This window comes from Rhinopithecus roxellana, chromosome 13 (assembly GCF_007565055.1).
Source record: "Rhinopithecus roxellana isolate Shanxi Qingling chromosome 13, ASM756505v1, whole genome shotgun sequence".
Classification (NCBI taxonomy): domain Eukaryota; kingdom Metazoa; phylum Chordata; class Mammalia; order Primates; family Cercopithecidae; genus Rhinopithecus; species Rhinopithecus roxellana.
The window spans coordinates 12428095-12449233 of NC_044561.1; the positions used below are offsets into that span (position 1 = coordinate 12428095).

The 21139-nt window shown below is 47.7% G+C and overlaps 1 protein-coding gene across 1 annotated transcript; it reads left to right on the forward strand.

Annotated features, from left to right (window-relative positions):
- Positions 1-2631: 2631 nt before the first annotated feature.
- On the forward strand, positions 2632-20712 carry LOC115892841 (RNA helicase Mov10l1-like). Its single transcript, XM_030915320.1, is given in 9 exon segments — positions 2632-2763; positions 4558-4742; positions 13808-13870; positions 13872-13968; positions 16260-16372; positions 16781-16968; positions 19392-19532; positions 19803-20044; positions 20579-20712. Coding segments are annotated over 9 exon segments (1254 nt in total). The 5' UTR covers positions 2632-2666; the 3' UTR covers positions 20707-20712.
- Positions 20713-21139: the final 427 nt, after the last annotated feature.

Below are 21139 nucleotides of genomic sequence, written 5' to 3' on the forward strand. Positions count from 1 at the left end.
AATCCCTATGTGTCGTGGGAGGGACCTGTTGGGAGGTAATTGAACCATGGGGGTGGTCACCCCCACGCTGCTGTTCTCCTGACAGCGAGTGAGTTCTCACGAGATCTGATGGTCTTTTATAAGGGGCTTTCCCCCCTTTTGCTCAGGACTTCTTCTTGCTGCCTTGTGAAGAAGGACATGTTTGCTTCCCCTTCCACCGTGATTGTAAGTTTCCAGAGGCCTTCTCAGCCCTGTGGAACTGTGCGTTAATTAAACCTCTTTCCTTTATAAGGACCTGACCCTAAAATTACCCAGTCTTGGGTATGTCCTTAGAGCAGCATGAGAACAGACTAATATGTCCAGTGACACATGTGATTTCCTCTATGAGGGAAAATAAGTCAGGGGAGAGAAATGAGGGGCTGCTGTTTGCAGGGGCCAGGGCAGGCCTCATTGAGAAGGAGGCAGGGAGGGGAGGCTGAGGTAGGACAACGGGTACTAGCACCTGTGGGTGTGGAGATGACTCTGCTTCGACTCTGAGGCAGACCTGTTGGAGGGGTCTGGGCAGAGCAGCATCCGGTCACTCACTGGGTGGAGAGCAGGCTGGGGGGTGGGAGGAGCAGGTGCTGCCTGGCATTGAGGTGGCAGTGTGCATGTGGTGAGGAGGGACTGGGCTCTAAATAGGGTTTGAAGGGCGGACGCAATCTGCTGTCAGAGCGATGTTGCTGAGTTCTGTCTGAGCAGTGAGGACAGAGATGAGAAGACCAGGGTGGAGAGAGTGTGGAGCAAGGATCTTTTAGTAGAGCCGGGGTTTTGCCATGTTGACCAGGCTGGTCTCGAACTCCTGACCTCAAGTGATCCACCCACCTTGGTCTCGCCAAATGTAAAGATATTTTTAAAATAGAGAGGCCGGGCGCGGTGGCTCAAGCCTGTAATCCCAGCACTTTGGAAGGCCGAGACGGGCGGATCACGAGGTCAGGAGATCGAGACCATCCTGGCTAACACAGTGAAACCCCGTCTCTACTAAAAAATACAAAAAACTAGCCGGGCGAGGTGGCGGGCGCCTGTAGTCCCAGCTACTCGGGAGGCTGAGGCAGGAGAATGGCGTAAACCCGGGAGGCAGAGCTTGCAGTGAGCTGAGATCCGGCCACTGCACTCCAGCCTGGGCCACAGAGCGAGACTCCGTTTCCAAAAAAAAAAAAAAATAAATAAATAAATAAATAAAATAAAATAGAGAAAAATCAATGAAATCAAGAGATTTTTTTTAAATCAATAAAATTGATAAATATAGACTAATCAAGGAAAATGAGAGAGATGAGATAAATTACCTATGTCAAGAATGAACGATGGTTCATCATTATGGACCATACAGACAATAAAAGAATAAGAGGAAATATGTTGAACAACTTTATGCCAATAATCTGACATCTAATAATTGGATGAAATGGACAAATTCCTTAAAAGAATTACCAAAGTTTACTCAATATTACCCTGATAACTTTATTTTTATTTTATTTTTTTGTTTGTTGAGACGGAGTCTCGCTCTGTCGCCCAGGCTGGAGCGCAGTGGCCGGATCTCAGCTCACTGCAAGCTCCGCCTCCCGGGTTTATGCCATTCTCCTGCCTCAGCCTCCCGAGTAGCTGGGACTACAGGCGCCCGCCATCTCGCCCGGCTAGTTTTTTTTTTTTTTTTTTTTTTTTTGTATTTTTTAGTAGAGACGGGGTTTCACCATATTAGCCAGGATGGTCTCGATCTCCTGACCTCGTGATCCGCCCGTCTCGGCCTCCCAAAGTGCTGGGATTACAGGCTTGAGCCACCGCGCCCGGCCTACCCTGATAACTTTAATAGCCCTCTAGCTGATGCAGAAGTGAACTTCTCATTAAAAACTTTCCCACAAAGAAAACTCGAAGCCCAGATGGGTTCCCTGGTGAATACTACTACAATTTTTAGGGTGTAAGTTACACCATCCTACTCCCTGGTCACTGCAGGCCCAGCTTAAACCGACCCCAAACCAGACAGACACAGAAAACGGGAGGTCGGCCACAGAGCAATCTGCTTCACCAGCACCGTCCCCAACCCTGGACAAAGCGTTACCAAGCTGAGTCGGGAAATACACGAAAAGGATAACGAATCGCGACCAAGTGAGTTTTCCCAGGAGAACCAAGCAATGAAATTCCCTATACAGGCTGAGATAAAAAGTTACAGGATCATTTGAATACATGCAGAAAAGCGTTGCAGAAAATTTCACACCCACTTATAAGAACTCTTGGAAAAATAGGACTAGAGGGAACTTCCCCAACTTAATAAAGAACACCCACAAAAAACGACTCCTAACATCACTCTGGGCGGTGAAAGATCGCGCACTTTTCCCTAAGGTGTGGGCGGCAAGAAGGCGGACCCCCGAGAAGCTCCGCCCACCCCGCGAGGCCACGCCCTCCCGCCCGAAGCCCCGCCCACCCTGCGGGCACACCAACTTGCGCGCCCGGCATGACGTCACTCCCACAAGGCACCTCGCCTCGTCACGCGCTGCCAGGCGCCAACCGCCGCCCTCTATACGGGTCCCGGCTCGCGCGACGACCCCAAGGCGCATGCCCAGGCGCGGCGACCCCATTGGTCGCTTGCGGCGGGAGCGGCGTGGTCGCGTGCGGGCGGTAGCGGCGGTGGCGGCGGCCGAGGCCGGGTGACAGCCATGTTGAGCCTCGCGGCCAAGCTGGTAGCCTTCTTCTGGCGGACGGCGGACACCCCTAGGGAAGAAGCCGGGCGGCTGGAGCCCGAGCTCGCGGAAGGTGGCTCACGGCAGGCGGCGGGGCGGCCGGGCGGGAGGCGGTCCCGGGCCCTCGCTTGTCAGCCACGAGGGAGCCGCGCCCCGAGGTCTTTGAGTGCAGTGCGGCCGGCGGGAGACGCTGGGCCCGGCCTTTCCTCATCTCCCCTCGCTCGCCTCAGAGGCTGCCGACCCCACACGCCCCGCCGCCCTGGGCGCCCGTCCTCCGTGAGGTCTCGCCGGTGTCACTGGCCCCCTTCCCGCCCTCACTTTGTGTTTCTGGGCCGAGCAGCTGCCGAGGCGCCTCTCCACGTCGCTCCTCCCCGTGGGCAGCGCCACCGGCGGTTGTGTGCCTAGAAAGCCCCGAAAAACGCGGCCCCGCCGACCTCGCCTGTGCTTTCAGAACGCGCTGCGCCCACGCGCGCCTTTTCCTTGCCTTGCTTCCGAACCCATCTTCCTAAAGCCCGGGATGCGCTTGGATTCCCGCACGATTCCTTTCTCCTGAGGTGTTTTTTTGTTTGTTTTTTGTTTTGTTTTGCTCTTGTCGCCCAGGCTGGAGCGCAGTGGCGCGATCTCGGCTCACCGCAACTTCCGCCTCCCGGGTTCAACCGATTCTCCTGCCTCAGCCTCCCGAGTAGCTGGGTGTACAGGCACCTGCCACCAGGCCTGGCTAATTTTTGTATTTTTAGTAGAGAGGGGGTTTCGCCATGTTGGTCAGGCTGGTCTCGAACTCCTGATCTCAGGTGACCCACCGCCTTGGCCTCCCAAAGTGCTGGGATTACAGGCATGAGCCACCGCGCCCAGCCTCTCCCGAGGTTCTGATGGCTTCTCCCGATGTTTCCTTCTGTGGGAATGGAATCCACAGTAGTGGGTCCCTGGTTGCCTTCTGTGAGGGAAACCAGGAGCAGGCTTCAGGAGGGGAGCTTCCTGCTGCAGGCAGCGTGTTCAGGGCCTCTGCATGCACAGGGGCCGATGCCCGGGGGGGCGGCTGTGTTACCTGGAGCACTTGCTCCGCAGATCTGGGTCTCTTCGGTAGAACGCTCTCAGCCGTAGCTGGAGCTCCAGCTCTTGGCAGCGCTAAGATTCCTTGCCTGTACTGTAACTGGCGCCCCAGGTTCCTCCTGTGTCTTGGAAGCTGCAGGAAAGGCGCGTTCAGGACTCAGGACCATGGCTGCAGCAGTAGCCAAATGGCGGAGGGGTGCCCTGCTCCTGGGTCAGACTTGCCTGCCCAGCCCCGAACCTTTTCTAGCAGCATATTTGTTGAGATTCTCCCGTCTTCTAAGGCTGCTGCTGATGGTGATGAAAGAAGATAATCGATAGTGCTAATAAAACCGTGCATGCTAATGTCTCCCAGATGCTGATATACATGGCAGTTTACATAGCACTTAACTTGTGTCAGCCACGCAGAGGTCCATACATGCATGTGTGTTCTGCCACTGAACCCTCCAGCAGCTCCCTTGGGTAGTGACGATTAGTCTCCATCTTACAGATGGCAACGGGCCCAGAGTAGTTAAGGACCTCGTCCAGGGTTACACCAATGGCGGTAGAAGAGCTGGGAGTCAACCCCCGCAGTCCGCTGTGGAGTCAGGGCTGTCACCTCCACAGCCACTACCTGTGCCCTTCAGAGGAAACTGGACTGTCTGCCCCCAAACCCCACGTTCGAGACACAGCACTCTCTGATGGGATTCTCTCTCTCAAGTCAGCCCGTTAGGCAACAGTCCCTCATGGAGGCTTTTGCACTCTGCCTTTCTCTGGTGGGACTTCACTGTAGTGTGCCCTTGCTTTTATGGCCAAGATAACTTTTGTTTACCCATCTCAGGTGACACTAAGCTGAAAACTGTACGGGGTGTCGTGACAAGGTACTGCAGCGATTATGGCATGATTGATGATTTGATCTACTTCTCCAGTGATGCTGTGACTAGCAAAGTGCTTCTGAATGTTGGACAGGAAGTGATTGCAGTTGTGGAAGAAAATAAAGTGTCCAATGGACTGAAAGCAATCAGGGTAAGCTTTGAGTTCATTTGGGAACAGTTTTTCTTTGCCCCAGTACTTTGTGTTGTTTTCCTTGTGTTTAATCTATCAGACATGACCCGGCCAAGGGAGAGAGAGTGGAATATACCTTCAAGGGGATGCTTTTGCTCTGTATGATTTCTGTTTTAAAAAATAAACAGACTGGGTACAGTGGCTCACGCCTGTAATCCCAACACTTTAGAAGGCTGAGACAGGCAGATCACTTGAGCTCAGGAGTTAGAGACCAGCCTGGGCACCATGGTGAAACCTCGTGTCTACAAAAAAAAAAAAAAAACCCACAAAAATTAGCCTGGTGTAGTGGCACATACATGTAGTCCCAGTGAATTATGATCGCATGACCACACTCCAGCCTGGGTGACAGAGCAAGACCCTGTCTCTATAAATAAACAGCAGTCATTGTAAACCATTCAAACAACATAGACGTGTATACTTTAGAAAGTAAAGCTTGCCTATGAATTTATGCTGTGGAAAACATAGCAATTATGTATTATTTTTGTACTTTTTAAACAATTTAATGGTTATCGCCAAAGTAACATCAATAATATACTAATTTATACTCTTAGGAGCAGAATGAAAGACTGCACTTGATTTGCATTTAAGCCTTAAGTATGGTAATGTTTCATGTTTTTTCTTTTTTTTTTTCTGAGACGGAGTCTCTGTTGCCTAGGCTGGAGTCGGCTCACTGCAAGCTCCGCCTCCTGGGTCACGCCATTCTCCTGCCTCAGCCTCCTGAGTAGCTGGGACTACAGGCGCCTACCACCACGCCCAGTTAATATTTTTGTATTTTTAGTAGAGACAGGGTTTCACCGTGTTAGCCAGGATAGTCTCGATCTCCTGACGTCGTGATCCACCTGCCTTGGCCTCCCAAAGTACTAGGATTACAGGCGTGAGCCACTGCGCCTGGCTTCATGTTTTTTCTGTGAATTATTTTTGTGTCCTTTGTTCACATTTTTGTTGAGTTCAACCTTTTCTCTTGTTAAAGTTTATATATTAGGGAAATTAGAGCTTTTTTTTTTTTTTTTTTTTTTTTTGAGACAGAGTCTTGCTGTGTCGCCCAGGCTGGAGTGCAGTGGCGCGATCTCCACTTACTGCAAGCTACCCTGCCTCCCGGATTCACACCATTCTCCTGCCTCAGCCTCCCGAGTAGCTGGGACTACAGGCGCCCATCACCACGCCCGGCTAATTATCTTGTATTTTTAGTAGAGACGGGGTTTCACTGTGTTAGCCAGGATGGTCTCGATCTCCGGACCTCATGGTCTGCCCGCCTCAGTCTCCCAAAGTGCTGGGATTACAGGTGTGAGCCATCGTGCCCGGCCGAAATTAGAGCTTTTTAAGGAAAATTATTATATAAAAGTGTTAGGAATATTTTCCCCAGGATCATCTTTGACTGTGTTTTATAGTTTCATTTTTTGTAGTTAAGTGTGCCTCTTTTCCATGTTGTTTTGGATGCTGTAAGAAGCCTTAGGGAGGCGTATTCCACTTCTTTCTTCTAATATTCAGATTTTACCCTGAAAATTGTTTATTTACAATTAGATTTTTTTTTTTTTTTTTTAATTTTTGAGACAGAGCTTTGCACTGTCACCCAGGCTAGAGTATAGTAGTGCCATTAGCTCACTGCAGCCTCAAATTCCTGAGCTCAAGCAATTCTTCCACCCTAGCCTCCTGAGTAGCTGGGACCACAGGTACACACCATCTCACCTGACTAATTTTTAAAATTTTTTGTAGAAATGGCATCTCTGTTGCGTAGGCTGATCTGAAACTCCTGGCCTCGAGTGATCCTTCTACCTCGGCCTCCCGAAGTGTTGGGATTATAGGCATAAGCCACCATGCCTGGCCTGTTTGTTGATATTTAAATATTTGACCAGCCTGGAATTTATTTTAGTGCACAGACTGAGAGAAGGAACCAGACATTGCTTTCCTAATGGCTAGCCAGTCATCTGCGTCACTCACTTTTTCCCTGCTGATTTGGAAAATTCTTTAATCATGCACCAGAATCCCACCTGCATGTGATGTGGTCTTGATGCTTATAAGGCGGTCTCATGGCATGGGTGCTGTGATAGGTGGTGAGCAGGTTTCCCTTCCTTGCTCTTATTAGCATATGGTATTTTTCCGGCTCTTCAGTTGTTCTAGATGAGTTTTGAAATCTTTTTGCTTCTCCCCCTCTGCCCAGATTTGCTTTGGATGGCACTGAGTTTATGGATTTCGTTTAGAATAATTGATATTTGGGTCATGTGGAGTCTTTTCCAACAACAAATTATGTCTGTGCATTTATTTAAGTCTTCCTTTGTATTCTGTTTTTTTTTTTTTTTTTTTTTTTTTTTTTTTGAGACGGAGTCTCGCTCTGTCGCCCAGGCTGGAGTGCAGTGGCGCAATCTCAACTCACTGCAAGCTCCGCTTCCCGGGTTCACGCCATTCTCCTGCCTCAGCCTCCCGAGTAACTGGGACCACAGGCGCCCGCCACCATGCCCGGCTAATTTTTTGTATTTTTTAGTAGAGACGGGGTTTCACCGTGTTAGCCAGGATGGTCTCGATCTCCTGACCTCATGATCCGCCTGCCTCTGGCCTCCCAAAGTGCTGGGATTACAGGCGTGAGCCACCGCGCCTGGCCCTTTGTATTCTTTTTATAGTTCAATAGTTTTCTTCATTTAGGTCCTGGAATTTCTTATTAAATTTATCTTCAGGAGTTTTTATGTGTTCTATTAACATCATTTTCCATTGTATTTTCAAATTTATTTTTTTCTTCCTATATGGGAAAGCTTTTGGTTTTTAAATGTAATTTGGAATCTGACAAACTTATTGAGCTATTAACTACTTTTTAAAAACACTTAAGATGGCCAGGCACGGTGGCTCACGCCTATAATCCCAACACTTTTGGAGGCCAAGGTGGGTGGATCATCTGAGGTCAGGAGTTCAAGACCAGCCTGGCCAACATGGTGAAACCCCATCTCTACTAAAAATATAAAAGTAGCTGGGCGTGGTGGCACATGCCTGTAGTCCGAGCTACTCGGGAGGCTGAGACAAGAGAATCACATGAACCCAGGAGGTGGAGGCTGCAGTGAGCCAAGATCGTGCCACTGCACTCCAGCTTGGGCAAGACAGAGTGAGACTCTGTCTCAACAAACTAAATAAATTAAATAAAATGCTTGAGACGTACTTTATTATACTATTATGGTTAGTACCATCTAATGCTTAATATCATCTTTCTCAAATTAAAAAAAATGCATGCCCAATAATTCTGAGTCTATAATTCCATCATTCAATATGGTAGCCACCACTCATGTGCAGCTGTTTAAATTTATTAAAACTAAATGCAACTTACAGCCAGTCATGGTGGCATAAACCTGGAGTCCCAGCTACTTGGGAGGCTGAGGCGGGAGTTCGAGACCAGCCTGGGCACATAGAGACCCTAGCTCTTAAAAATAAATAAAATTATTTCCTGAGTTTCCTTGGCCACATTTCAAGTGCTAAATGAAGCCTAGTGACTACCAAATTGGGCAGCACACATAGAGAATATTTCTGTCAGCTCTGGCTTAGAGACTGAATACAAAGTAGAAGAGCCTCCCTCCATGTTCCCCACCTGCACGTTCGTGCTGCAGACCATCTGATGCTCTGGGTTTCTGTTGTTACCTCATCTGGTGGGTAGTCGAGTCACTCGAACAATATGCTTGTATCTTTTATTACTTCACCAATGTTAGTATTTATGGACTTCTGTCATCAGAGATGTACAACTGGCTCGTTCACACTACCCTCTTTCCCTCTCCCAATTTTTTAATTATATTTTTTCCTCCAAAGATTTCCTTTTGAACTTGAATTTATACCATAGTCCTCATGTTTTTATGTGTATTTAAAGGAGTACTCTGGGTTCAGAGTCTTTCAAAGGGGATCTGGAACTCAGAACTGTGGAGATGATGTTTCTCTCATTCTCTGAGCTGTGGTTGTGTAGCTCACACGCAGCCTTCCAAAGCAGGTTCTCGTACCAAATTCCTGTTGATTTTAAGACACACCATTAATTTGATAATGAAAATTTAAAATGGAAACATAGGTCTTGAGACTCATTCTGATCTCAGAAATGTGAAAATGTGGAAAAACTGGCCCCTGGGTGTCTAGCAAGTACCAACCCTTTTGGTGGTCAGCTGCCCTTCGCTTGTTCCATCTCGTTAGGAATGCAGGATCTTTTTTGTTATGGTGGAGAGTGTTCATCTCTACTCAAAATCTTGCTTTTATAAATTAGTAATGGATTTTTCAAGTACTTTTCAGTATCTTCCAAATGATCCCATAGTTTTTGTCCCTTTGAACTGTTAAGACGCTTGGAAAATATGAGCAGTTTCTGTGTTGTGAGCCGTTCTCACTTGAGGAGAATGATCCCCATTTAGTATAAACCTGAATGTACTTCTGGATTTATTTTCTATTTCGGTATTTTTCTTGTGGTAAAATATGCATAATATACCATTTTAACCATGTTGGAAGTGTACGGTTCAGTGGCATTAAGCGCATTCACATTGTTGTGCAGCCATCACCACAATCTGTCTTCAGAACTTTTTCAGCATCCCAATAGACACTCTGTACCCGTTAAACAGTTATTCAGTGTTCTACTTTATGTCTCTGTGAATTTGCCTGTTCTAAATACCTCATATAAGCAGAATCATGTGTCTGGCTATTTGACTTAGGTTTTCAAGATTTGCCCATGTAGCATGTATCAAAAGTTAATTCCTTTTTTATGGCTGAATATTCCCTTGTGTGATAAATCACATTTTGTTCTCCACATTCATCTGTTGGTGCACACTTGGGTTGTTTCTGCTTTTTGGTTGCTGTGAATTGTGCTGCCATGAACAAGTGTCTGAGTCCCTGTTTGGTTCTTTTGGGGCTATGCCTAGGAAGAGAATTGCTGGGCCATATGGTAAGTCTAGGTTTAACTTTTTGAGGAACCAGATGTTTTCTACAGCAGCTGCACCATTTTATGTTCCCACCAGCGGTGCATGAGGTTTCTACTTTCTCTGTATCCTTGCCAACACTTGCTATTTTCTTTTTCTTTTTTTTCTTTTGGCAGTACCATTCCTCGTAGTTGTGAGGTGGTATCTCACTGTGGTTTTGGTTTTTTTTTTTTTTTTTTTTAGACGGAGTCTTGCTCTGTCGCCCGGTCTGGAGTGCAGTGGCCGGATCTCAGCTCACTGCAAGCTCTGCCTCCCGGGTTTACGCCATTCTCCTGCCTCAGCCTCCCGAGTAGCTGGGACGATAGGCACCCGCCACCTCACCCGGCTAGTTTTTTTTGTATTTTTTAGTAGAGATGGGGTTTCACCGTGTTAGCCAGGATGGTCTCGATCTCCTGACCTCGTGATCCACCCGTCTCGGCCTCCCAAAGTGCTGGGATTACAGGCTTGAGCCACCGCGCCTGGCCTCACTGTGGTTTTGATTTGCATTTCCCTAATGATTTGTGAGGGCATCTTTTCGTGTGCTTATTGGCCGTCTGTATATCTTCTTGGGAGAAATGTCTACTCAAATCCTTTGCCCGTTTTGAAATTAGGTTGTTTTCTTGTTGTAGGAATTCTTTATATATTCTGGATCTTTCATCACATACATGATTTGCAAATATTTTATCTCATTTTATCAATTGTCTTTTCACTTTCTTCATAGTATCCTTTGATGCACAGGTGTTTTAAATTTTGATGGAAGTCTAATTTGTCTCTTTTATTGCCTGTACTTCTGATGTCACACTCAAGATACCGTTGACTAATCCAAGAATATTACGATTTTTTTCTACAAAGAGTTTCATAGTTTTTGCTTTTAAATTTAAGTCTTTGATTCATTTAAAAAAATACTTTTTGAGACAGGATCTCAATTTGTTGCCCAGGCTGTGGTGCAGCAGCACAGTCACAGCTCACTGCAGTCTCAACCTCCCAGGCTGAAGTGATCCTTCCACCTTAGCCACCTGAGCAACTCGGACTACAGGTGTGTGTCACCTCACCCAATTTTTGTAGAATGGGGCCTCCCTATGTTGCCCAGGCTGGTCTCAAACTCCTGGGCTCAAGTGATCCGCCCACCCCATGCCTTCCCAAATGCTGGGATTATAGGGCTGAGCCACCAACCACGCCTGGCCTCTTTAATCCATTTTGAGTTAATTTTTGTGTGTGGTGTAAGATGAGGGTCTAACTTTATTATTTTGCCCATGGTTATTTTTCCCACCACTATTTTTTCAAAGACTGCACAATTGCAGTTTATCGAATGGTCCTTGTCAAAAATCAGTTGACTGCACATGCAAGGGTTTATTTCTGAACTCTCTTTACTATTCCATTGGTTTATATTTCTGTCCTTACACTGATGCCACACTAGTCTGATGACTGTGACTTTGTAGGAAGTTTTGAAATAAAGGGGTATGAGACCTTCAATTTTGTTACTCCTTTTCAAGACCATTTTGGCCATTCATGGTCCCTTGAGAGTCCATTAGAATTTTAGATGGGTTTTTCTATTTATATATAAATAGACCCGTAGGACTTTGATAGGGACTGCTTTGAATTTGTTGGGGTTTGTTGTTGTTGTTGTTGTTGTTCTTTTTTTGAGACGGAGTCTCGCTCTGTCGCCCAGGCTGGAGTGCAATGGAGCAATCTCTACTCACTGCAAGCTCCGCCTCCCGGGTTCACGCCATTCTCCCGCCTCAGCCTCCCGAGTAGCTGGGACTACAGGCGCCGCCACCTCGCCCAGCTAATTTTTTATAGTTTAAGTAGAGACGGGGTTTCACTGTGTTCGCCAGGATGGTCTCAATCTCCTGACCTCGTGATCCGCCTGTCTCAGCCTCCCAAAGTGCTGGGATTACAGGCTTGAGCCACCGCACCTGGCCTGTTGGCGTTTTTTTGTTGTTGTTTGTTTGAGACAGAGTCTCGTTCCGTCACCCAGGATGGAGTGCAATGATGCGATCTTGACTCATTGCAACCTCCGCTTCCCGAGTTCAAGCAATTCTCATGCCTCAGCCTCCCGAGTAGCTGGGACTGCAGGTGCTTGCCACTACACCCAGCTAATTTTTTTTTTATTTTTAGTAGAGATAGGGTTTCACCACATTGACCAGGCTGATCTTGAACTCCTGACCTCAAGTGATTCGCCTGCCTCGACCTCCCAAAGTGCTGGAATTACAAGCGTGAGCCACCACACCCAGCCTGAATTTGTGTAATAGATCACTTTTGGTAGTATTGCCATCTTAATAATTAAGTCTTAAGATTGTCATCTTAATAATTAGGTATTAACATCTTAATCACTTATAATCACTTTAGGTAGTATTGTCATCTTAATAGTTAAGTTTTAAGATTGTCATCTTGGCCGGGTGTGGTGGCTCACACCTATAATCCCAGCACTTTGGGAGGCCGAGGCAGGCGGATCGCAAGGTCAGGAGATCGAGACCATCCTGGTTAACACGGAGAAACCCCGTCTCTACTAAAAATACAAAAAATTAGCTAGGTGTGGTGGCGGGCGCCTGTAGTCCCAGCTACTCAGGAGGCTGAGGCGGGAGAATGGCGTGAACCCAGGAGGTGGAGCTTGCAGTGAGCAGAGATTGCTCCACTGCACTCCAGCCTGGGCGACTGAGCGAGACTCCATCTCAAAAAAAAAAAAAAAAAAAAAAGATTGTCATAATAATACTAGGTTTTCAAATTCATGAACATGGTTGTCTTGCCGTTTATTGAGGTATTTAATTCATTCATTAGTATCATTGTATGCATCTTCCATCTCCTTAGTTAGGTTACTAAGTGTTCTTAGGGATTAACCTATTAACCTAACAATGCTGTTATAAATGGAATTGTTTTCTCTTTCTTTGGAATCCTTTTTCTTGATTTCCTTTTTGGATTTTTCGTTTAAAATGTATGGAAATCTGATTTTTGTATGTTGACTTTGTGTCGTGTGCTGGATTCATTTATTAGCTGTAACCATTTTCTGTTTTATTTACATATGTGGAGTCTTTAGAGTTTTCCACAGATGAGATCCTACCATCTGTGAATAAAGATAATTGAAATTTGAGAGTCTTGAAGTGAGCGTGGGCATCCTTACCTGGTTCCTGATCTTAGAGGAAAGCTTTCGGCCTTTCAGCATTGAGTGTGGTGTTTGTTGTGTTTTTTATTTATAGCCTTTCTCGTGTTGAAGAGATTTCCTGCAATTCCTAGTTTATTGAGTGTGCATCACGGAAAGTGTTGATTTTGTCAAATGCTTTTTGTGCATCAGTTGAGATCATCGTGATTTTTTTCCCTCATCAGTGTAATATGGTGACTGATTTTCCTATGTTGAAACACTTGCATTCTGGGATAAACCCCATTTAGTCATGGGATATAATCCTTTTAATATGCTGCTGCATTCAGTTTGATAATATTTTGTTGAGGATTTTTTGCATCAGTGTTCATAAGGGATTGCTGTAGACTCAGTGTAGGTGTCCCCCAAAATATGTATGTTGAAATCCTGACCCCAGCGTGATCTTTTTTTTTTTTTTTTTTTTTTTTGAGGCAGAGTCTCGCTCTGTCACCCGGACTGGAGTGCAGTGGCCGGATCTCAGCTCACTGCAAGCTCCGCCTCCCAGGTTTACGCCATTCTCCTGCCTCAGCCTCCTGAGTAGCTGGGACTACAGGCGCCCCGCCACCTCGCCCGGCTAGTTTTTTTGTATTTTTAGTAGAGACGGGGTTTCACCGTGTTAGCCAGGATGGTCTCGATCTCCTGACCTCGTGATCCGCCCATCTCGGCCTCCCAAAGTGCTGGGATTACACGCTTGAGCCACTGCGCCCTGCCAAGTGTGATCTTATTAGGAGGCTTCGGTGGGTGATTAGGTCACGGGGCAGAGCCCTTATGAAACATACCCTAGAGAACCCCTTTGCCCTTTCTGCCATGTGAAGACACAGCAGGAAGACACTGACTGTGAACCAGGAAGAGGACCCTCACCAGACCCAGAATCTGCCAGGGCCTTGATCTTGGACTTGCAGCCCTAATGGACTCACACAGGCATTCCAGCCTGTAGTTTGCTTTTCTTGTAGTTCTTGTATTATGGTTTAAAGAGCAGTGTGTTTGTTTTGCAGGTAGAAGCTGTCTCTGATAAATGGGAAGATGACAGCAGAAACCAAGGCAGTCCCTCAGACTGCAGCCCCCCGAGTGTTGATTGGCTGTGTGACTTCTCTGGTGGAGGGCGCAGGCTGTATCAGTCAGACCACCTACTTCTCTCTGGAGAGTGTGTGCGAAGGTACGCTCAAGGGTCTATGTTTCACATTTAAAATTAGGTTTTGTCTTTTAAAGAATTGTTATGGGCCAGGCACAGTGGCTCGTGCCTATAATCCCAGCACTTTGTCAGGCTGAGACGCGAGGATCGCTTGAGCCCAGGAGTTGGAGGCTGCAGTGAGCTGTGATCCAGCTACTACACTGCAGCCTGGATGACGAAACACAACCCTGTTTGCGACAGCTACACACATCATTGAAGGGATCAGGTTTGGGCATGCTTTGTCTGTTGAGAGGGTTTGGGGATTAGAGTAGCTTCTCCAGGTGCTGGCTTTACACAGAAGGTCTTGGATATTGAGTGGACTTTGGGAGAGGGGACCAGGTCACTGTTTTGTTTTTGTTTTTCAAGATGGAGTCTCACTCTGTTGCCCAGGCTGGAGTGCAGTGGCGTGATCTCAGCTCACTATAACCTTGGCCTCCTGGGTTCGATTGATTCTCCTGCCTCAGCCTCCCAAGTAGCTGGGATTACAGGTGTGCACCACCATGCCTAGCTAATTTTTTGTATTTTTAGTAAAGATGGGGTTTCACCAGGTTGGTCAGGCTGGTCTCGAACTCTTGACCTTAGATGATCCACCGGCCTTGGCCTCCCAAAGTGTTGGGATTACAGGCATGAGCCACCGCACCCAGCCAGGTCACTGTTTAAACTTCTGTTTTTATGTGTTTTTGTTCATTGGTTAAATGCAGTCAGTGATTTCTGGGTAGTTGTTGCTTCCGTTTAATGATAGTGTCATGATCTAAGTTAGTGTGACAGGAATACTGAGGTACTAAAGTACTTTAGATGTTTTAAAATAGGGCTTGGGGATAACATTGTTTCTTTCAAAAAGTATATATCTTTTTACTTTCTGTTGTTTTTTTTTTTTTTTGAGATGGAGTCTCACTCTGTCGCCCAGGCTGGAGTGCAGTGGTGAAATCTCAGCTTACTGCAAGCTCTGCCTCCTGGGTTCATGCCATTCTCCTGCCTCAGCCTCTGGAGTAGCTGGGATTACAGGTGCCCGCCACCACGCCCGGCTAATTTTTTTGTATTTTTAGTAGAGACGGGGTTTCACTGTGTTAGCCAGGATGGTCTGGATCTCCTGACCTCATGATCCGCCTGCCTCGGCCTCCCAAAATGCTGGGATTACAGGCGTGAGCCACCACGCCCGGCCCTAGGACATGGTCTTCTTAAAATACTCCCTGACCTTGAAGTCAGTGCCCTAGCATTTTTTAGTGTCTTCTGTTTTCTTTCTGTTCTTTTTTTTGAGACAGAGTCTCACTCTGTGGTCTAGGCTAGAGTGCAGTGGCACAATCTCGGCCTCCCAGGTTCACACCATTCTCCTGCCTCAGCCTCCCGTGTGCTGGGACTAAAGGCGCCCGCCACCGCGCCTGGCTAATTTTTTGTGTTTTTAGTAGAGACGGGGTTTCACCGTGGTCTCGATCTCCTGACCTCGTGATCTGCCCACTTCAGCCTCCCAAAGTGCTGGGATTATAGGCGTGAGCCACCGCGCCCGGCCTCTGTTTTCACGTAGACAGTGATTTCACCATGGCTCACATGTTGAATGTAGATGTCAGCTGATATTTGTGCTGTTACGTGTTCATCACCAGCTTTCTGGAGACACAAACTCAGTATTCAATTATACACTTTTTTTTGAGCTTCCAGAGTGCTTATTGCAAAATAACAAAAAGATTTTAACTACCTGTACCATGGCAGACCTGTGCAGACCACCTCTCTGTTCTGTCAGCACTGCTCAGCCACTTCATGTCACTGAACCTGCAGTTTTCTACCAGCTGCGGGAGGCCCAGTGGTGTCTTGCGTCCGGCAGGCCATGGCTGAGGCCACAGCCCAGCTCTCTGGCACACTGAGGGGCTGGCTGGACCATTGAGTGCTTCCCTCACACCTGAACGCAGGTGTCTCTCTGTCCCTGAGCACCATGTGTGTGTCCCTGACAGGGAGGTGCCACAAACACTGCAGGACAGGGGAAGGGGGATGCCACCTGCCCTCAGATGTGCCACATGGGGCAAGACTGCCATGAGCATGCACAGTGCACCTTCTGGAGCCTGGAGGTGTGAGTGAGAGGCTCCAGCTCAGCTCATTTTATTGCAGTGGTTAATATTAATACTTCAGGGTTTTTAATTCCAAAATATGTTTCTCACAGTAGTAGAAAGTGCCTTTTAAATGTTCAAATGTATCCTCAGATATGATAGAAATGATTTCAGTCTACCATGACCTCAGAATAACTTATGCACTTTAACACTACCGTGGCTTTTCCCTGGCGGTTTTAGGCTTTGAGCCCTGCAAGGGAGACTGGGTAGAGGCTGAGTACTGGATCCGGCCCGGCACATGGAGCAGCAAAGCCACCTCAGTGAAGCCGCTGAGATACAAGCGCGTGGACAAGGTAGCGTGCCGACGAGTGGCTCCTCTCTGTGCTTCTAGCAGACCTGCCATCAGGGGTAACTTACACAGCCCAGGCTTCTCCTGCATGTGTTGGGAGCCTGAAAAAATAAAGCTTAGTCATGGCCAAAGAGGAGTGTGTTTTCCTATTGATAATGCTGTGTTTCCTTAGGAAACAGTAACCCCGAGTGCTTGCATAGCTGAATTCTAAGGTCTACAGCTTACGCGACAGTACTAAAATGTTCTAAGGAGAAGGGTGTGTTAGAGAAATATTGGACGAGTGCTGTGGGATGGCGGACTTGAGCTTCCTGGTGCAGCTTGTGAGCTTTGGGCTGACTTGGGTGTGCGTTAGAGCTGTGCCCTGGTGTGGTGCAGCACCTGCTTCCCGTGACGCTCAGCTCTGTGCTCCCAGGTCTGCATCTCTAGCCTCTGTGGAAGGAACGGGGTGATAGAGGAAAGCATCTTCTTCACCTTGGACTCCTTGAAACTGCCAGACGGGTACACACCCCGGAGAGGTGACATGGTCAATGCAGTGGTGGTGGAGAGCAGCCAGTCGTGCTATGTCTGGAGGGCGCTCTGTATGACCCTAGTGAAGAGGCGGTAAGAAAACGCTTTTCTGGCCAGGCACGATGGCTCATGCCTGTAACCCCAACACTTTGGGAGGTCGAGGCGGGTGGATTATGAGGTCAGGAGTTTGAGACCAGCCTGACCAACATGGTGAAATCTGTCTCTACTAAAAGTACAAAATTAGCTGGCCCTGGTGGTGGGTGCCTGTAATCCCAGCTACTCGGGAGGCTGAGGCAGGAAGATTGCTTAAACCTGAGAGGCAAAGGTTGCAGTGAGATCAGATCGCGCCACTGCACTCAGGCCTGGACGACAAGCAAAACTCTGCCTCAATAAAAGAAAACACTTTTCTTCTTTGGGATGTGAAAGGCCCAATTTAAGTATATTTTGAAGAGTTACTTTAGTAAGCCAAATAGTAGACATTTCAAGCCCTGAGTTGTTGAGGTGAAAGGAGAGCATCCCTAGCACTTCGGGAGGCCATGGCAGGAGAATTGCTTGAGCCCAGGAATTTGAGACCAGCCTGAGGAACATAGTGAGACCCTATCTCTACAAAACATTAAAAAATTAGCCAGGCGTGCTGGTGTGTGACCCTGGTCCCAGCTAGGCATGAGGCTGAAGCAGGAAGATTGCTTGAGCCTAGGAGCTTGAGGCTGCTGTGAGCTGTGATCGTGCTACCGCACTCTAGCCTGAGCAACAGAGCAAGACTCAGTCTTTAAAAAAAAAGAGAAAGGGTATGGTGGCTCACGCCTGTAATCCCAACACTTTGGGATGCCAAGGCGGGTGGATCATGAAGTCAGGAGTTTGAGACCAGCCTGGCCAACATGAAGAAACTCTGTCTCTACTAAAAATACAAAAATTAGCTGGGTGTGGTGGCAGGTACCTGTAATCCCAGCTACTCGGGAGGCTGAGGCAGGAGAATCACTTGAACCCAGGAGGCAGGAGTTGCAGTGAGGTGAGATCGCACCACTGCACTCCAGCTTGGGTGACAGAGGGAGACACCGTCTCAAAAAAAAAAAAGACTGTCTTGTCCAGGCGCGGTGGCTCACGCCTGTAATCCCAGCACTTTGGGAGGCCGAGACGGGTGGATCACGAGGTCAGGAGATCGAGACCATCCTGGCTAACACCGTGAAACCCCGTCTCTACTAAAAAATACAAAAAACTAGCCGAGCGTGGTGGCGGGCGCCTGTAGTCCCAGCTACTTGGGAGGCTGAGGCAGGAGAATGGCGTGAACCCGGGAGGCGGAGCTTGCAGTGAGCGGAGATCTGGCCACTGTACTCCAGCCTGGGCGACAGAGCGAGACTCTGTCTCAAAAAAAAAAAAAAAAGAAATGCTTGAAAAAGACCTGTTTCTGCCCCAACAGCATTTCCCCACTGAGGCCTCCTGACCACAAAGTAGAAGCTGCTGGGATGGGCGAGCCAGGGAAGTCAGGGCGCCTGTTCCTTAGCTTGTGGCCCCAGGTGGGGTGGCCCCTCTGCACTCTAGAAACAGATCATGTGCCAAGGGTGAGCTCCTGATCTCCGCTCAGTCCCACAGCCTTCCCATGCAAGAGCTCCGCAGCTTCTCCTGTGGGGGATGAGCCACAGACTGGGCAGTTGCATCTGACGACTCCTTCCTGCAAAATCCCCACCCCCTCCATCAGCAAAGCTGTGGACTCTCTGCCCCTGCACCTCCCTTGTCACACCTGGGCACACGGAGAAGGGAGAGCCAGACAGGCACCTCCAGGAGGAGCTGCTCTGTAACTGGAAACCTCACTGAGTTTGCAGCAGGGGCCAGAATTGTGGGGAGCCATTCTAGAGACCCCATTTTTTTTTATGGCGCCACAGATTGGAAAGTAGGCATGAGGCAGGTTTACCTTCTGGAAAGAGCTTGTGGAGAGGCAGGGAGGAGAATCAAGCCTGCGTCATCAGTAGAAGAAGGGGAAGTAAATGGGTCCATTTTTAGGGAAAGTTAAAATCTCATCTTCTCATTTTCTAAAGAGAAAAACTTATTTCATTGTTTTCAAACATTTCAAAGCAACAAAACTCTTTCCAAAGCAAGTTTAGTGGAGCCCTAATAGGCAAGGCCCATTGCCTCCCCCACCACCACCTTGGAAGGTGGCTGGAGAGAAGAGGGACTGAGAATGCCACCCTAACTCTGCACCCTGAGCGAGAGGTAGGGGAGTGCCGGGGAGCACATTCAGGACACCGTTCTCAGGCTCATCGCCTGTGACTGTCCTCTGGGCTGCTCCCTTTTCTCTAGACTTTATGAAGTGTGTCGTTTTCTTCCTTAGACTTCACGAACTGTGTCGTTTTCTTCCTTTGGATTTGCCATCCTTAGAAACCTAAGTCTTGTGGAAGCCCTGCCTGTGGTGAAGTGGTCCTCTGAGTGCCCCCACCAGCAGTCTATCCCTTAAGAGCAGAGGCAGGTGAGGAAGGGGTGGTGTGCTGCAGAGGGACATCTTTCTGGGGCTCTTTTTTCAGAGACACCGCCCCCGTTCATGAGGCCACTCAGTTCTATGGAACCATTTTGTTGAAGAACAAAGGTGATATTGAAGTTACACAGATGACACATTTTGGAACCCTAAAGGAAGGAAGAAGTAAAACCATAGTGATCTGGATAGAGTGAGTTTGCCACTGAAACATTTTCTGTAAAGCTACATTAATGACTTTTAAACTGTGACTTAATAATTTCTGTAAAACCAACTTTGGTCATTTATTTTTTTCTTTATGAAAGTCTTTTCAAAATTTTTTACCCCAAAATGTCCTTTTTACTTATATTCATAAGTGTATTTGCAGTCACCACTTCCTAGATTAAGTTCTGTGTTTTATAATAACTGAATATTTTGGTTTTAGAAATCCTGGCTGGGTTCACGGTTAATTTTCTTTTTCCAGGAATAAAGGAGACATTCCTCAAAACTTAGTCAGCTGTAAACTGGCTGGCTGGGATCAATCTAAACAATTCAGATTTCAAATGCTGGATAAAGACCAGACGTGCCCCATGGTATCTTTTGTTTCTGTTCCTGAGAAGGAGAATTCATCAGATGAAAATGTTAGTTCATTAAATAGCCACACAAAAAACACAGTCTCTCAGATGTCAGAGAACGGTTTGGTGAACAACAGAAGAATCTCTCCAGGTAGTGGACGTTACGGCTGTCACTGCATGAGGTTGGGCGGGCCAGGGGCCATGGGGTTGTGAGCTCTGGACAGAGGGCAGGCAGCAGGGGCCAGAATACCCGGCAGCTGCAGTGCTTTGTGCTCTGAGCTCTTCGGCTTCAGGCCCTTCTCCTCTTGCTGACAAGGTTAGGGAGAGGGACAGAAAGCAGTTTGACAAATACCAAGAGGTGCTTCAGATGGCAGCCAGCTCCTGAGTGCTTCTAAGCAGGGAAAGATTGCTGGGCACGCCAGGGAGGGCCTTCTTTCCCAGCACTTGGATAGTCGTGGTCACAGCCCTTTCCTACTTCCAGCTGCTCTCTCTGTTTATGTTTTTCCAGCCACCATCTGAGACTTTGCCCTGTGTTTTTGTGTGCATCTGTGTGTGTGTGTGTGTGTGTGTGTGTGTGAGAGAGAGAGAGAGAGAGAGAGAGTCTTCATTTCCACTAAGCATGCCAGCACTATTAGAGATAATTTACCTTTTGGTCTAACTTTGTATTAAAATTTTTATTTCCCAGGTGATTATACCTGTAAAGGAGAAAATGGAGAAAAAGACAACATTCTCTCAAGGAAGCAGATGACAGAGCCCGAGCCTGGGGGGGCTTGTCCCTCCAGGGGGAAAAACCTTCATTGTGGTCATATGTGATGGAAAGTAAGAGCCTGGAGGTCTGAAGAAAGCCAACTTTTTAAGTTTCTCTGATACTTCTAGGTTGGGCGTTATAAAAGGTACTCCTTTGAGGTGGGCAGATCACCTGAGACCAGGAGTTCGAAACCAACCTGGCCAACATGGCAAAACCCCGCCTCTACTAAAAATACCAAAATTACTTGGGCCCCTGTAATCCTAGCTACTCAGGATGCTGAGGCAGTAGAATCGCTTAAGCCCAGGTGACGGAGGTTGCAGTGAGCCAAGATCGCATGACTGCACTCCAACCTGAGACAGGCAAGACTGTCTCAAAAAAACAAAAAGGTACACCTGACTGTTGGGATGTGACAGAATCCTAAGAAAAAGCATTGGTCTAGAAGCCGGCTACCAAGTGTGACCCACCTGGGGCAATGGATTCTGTAACTTCACATCACTC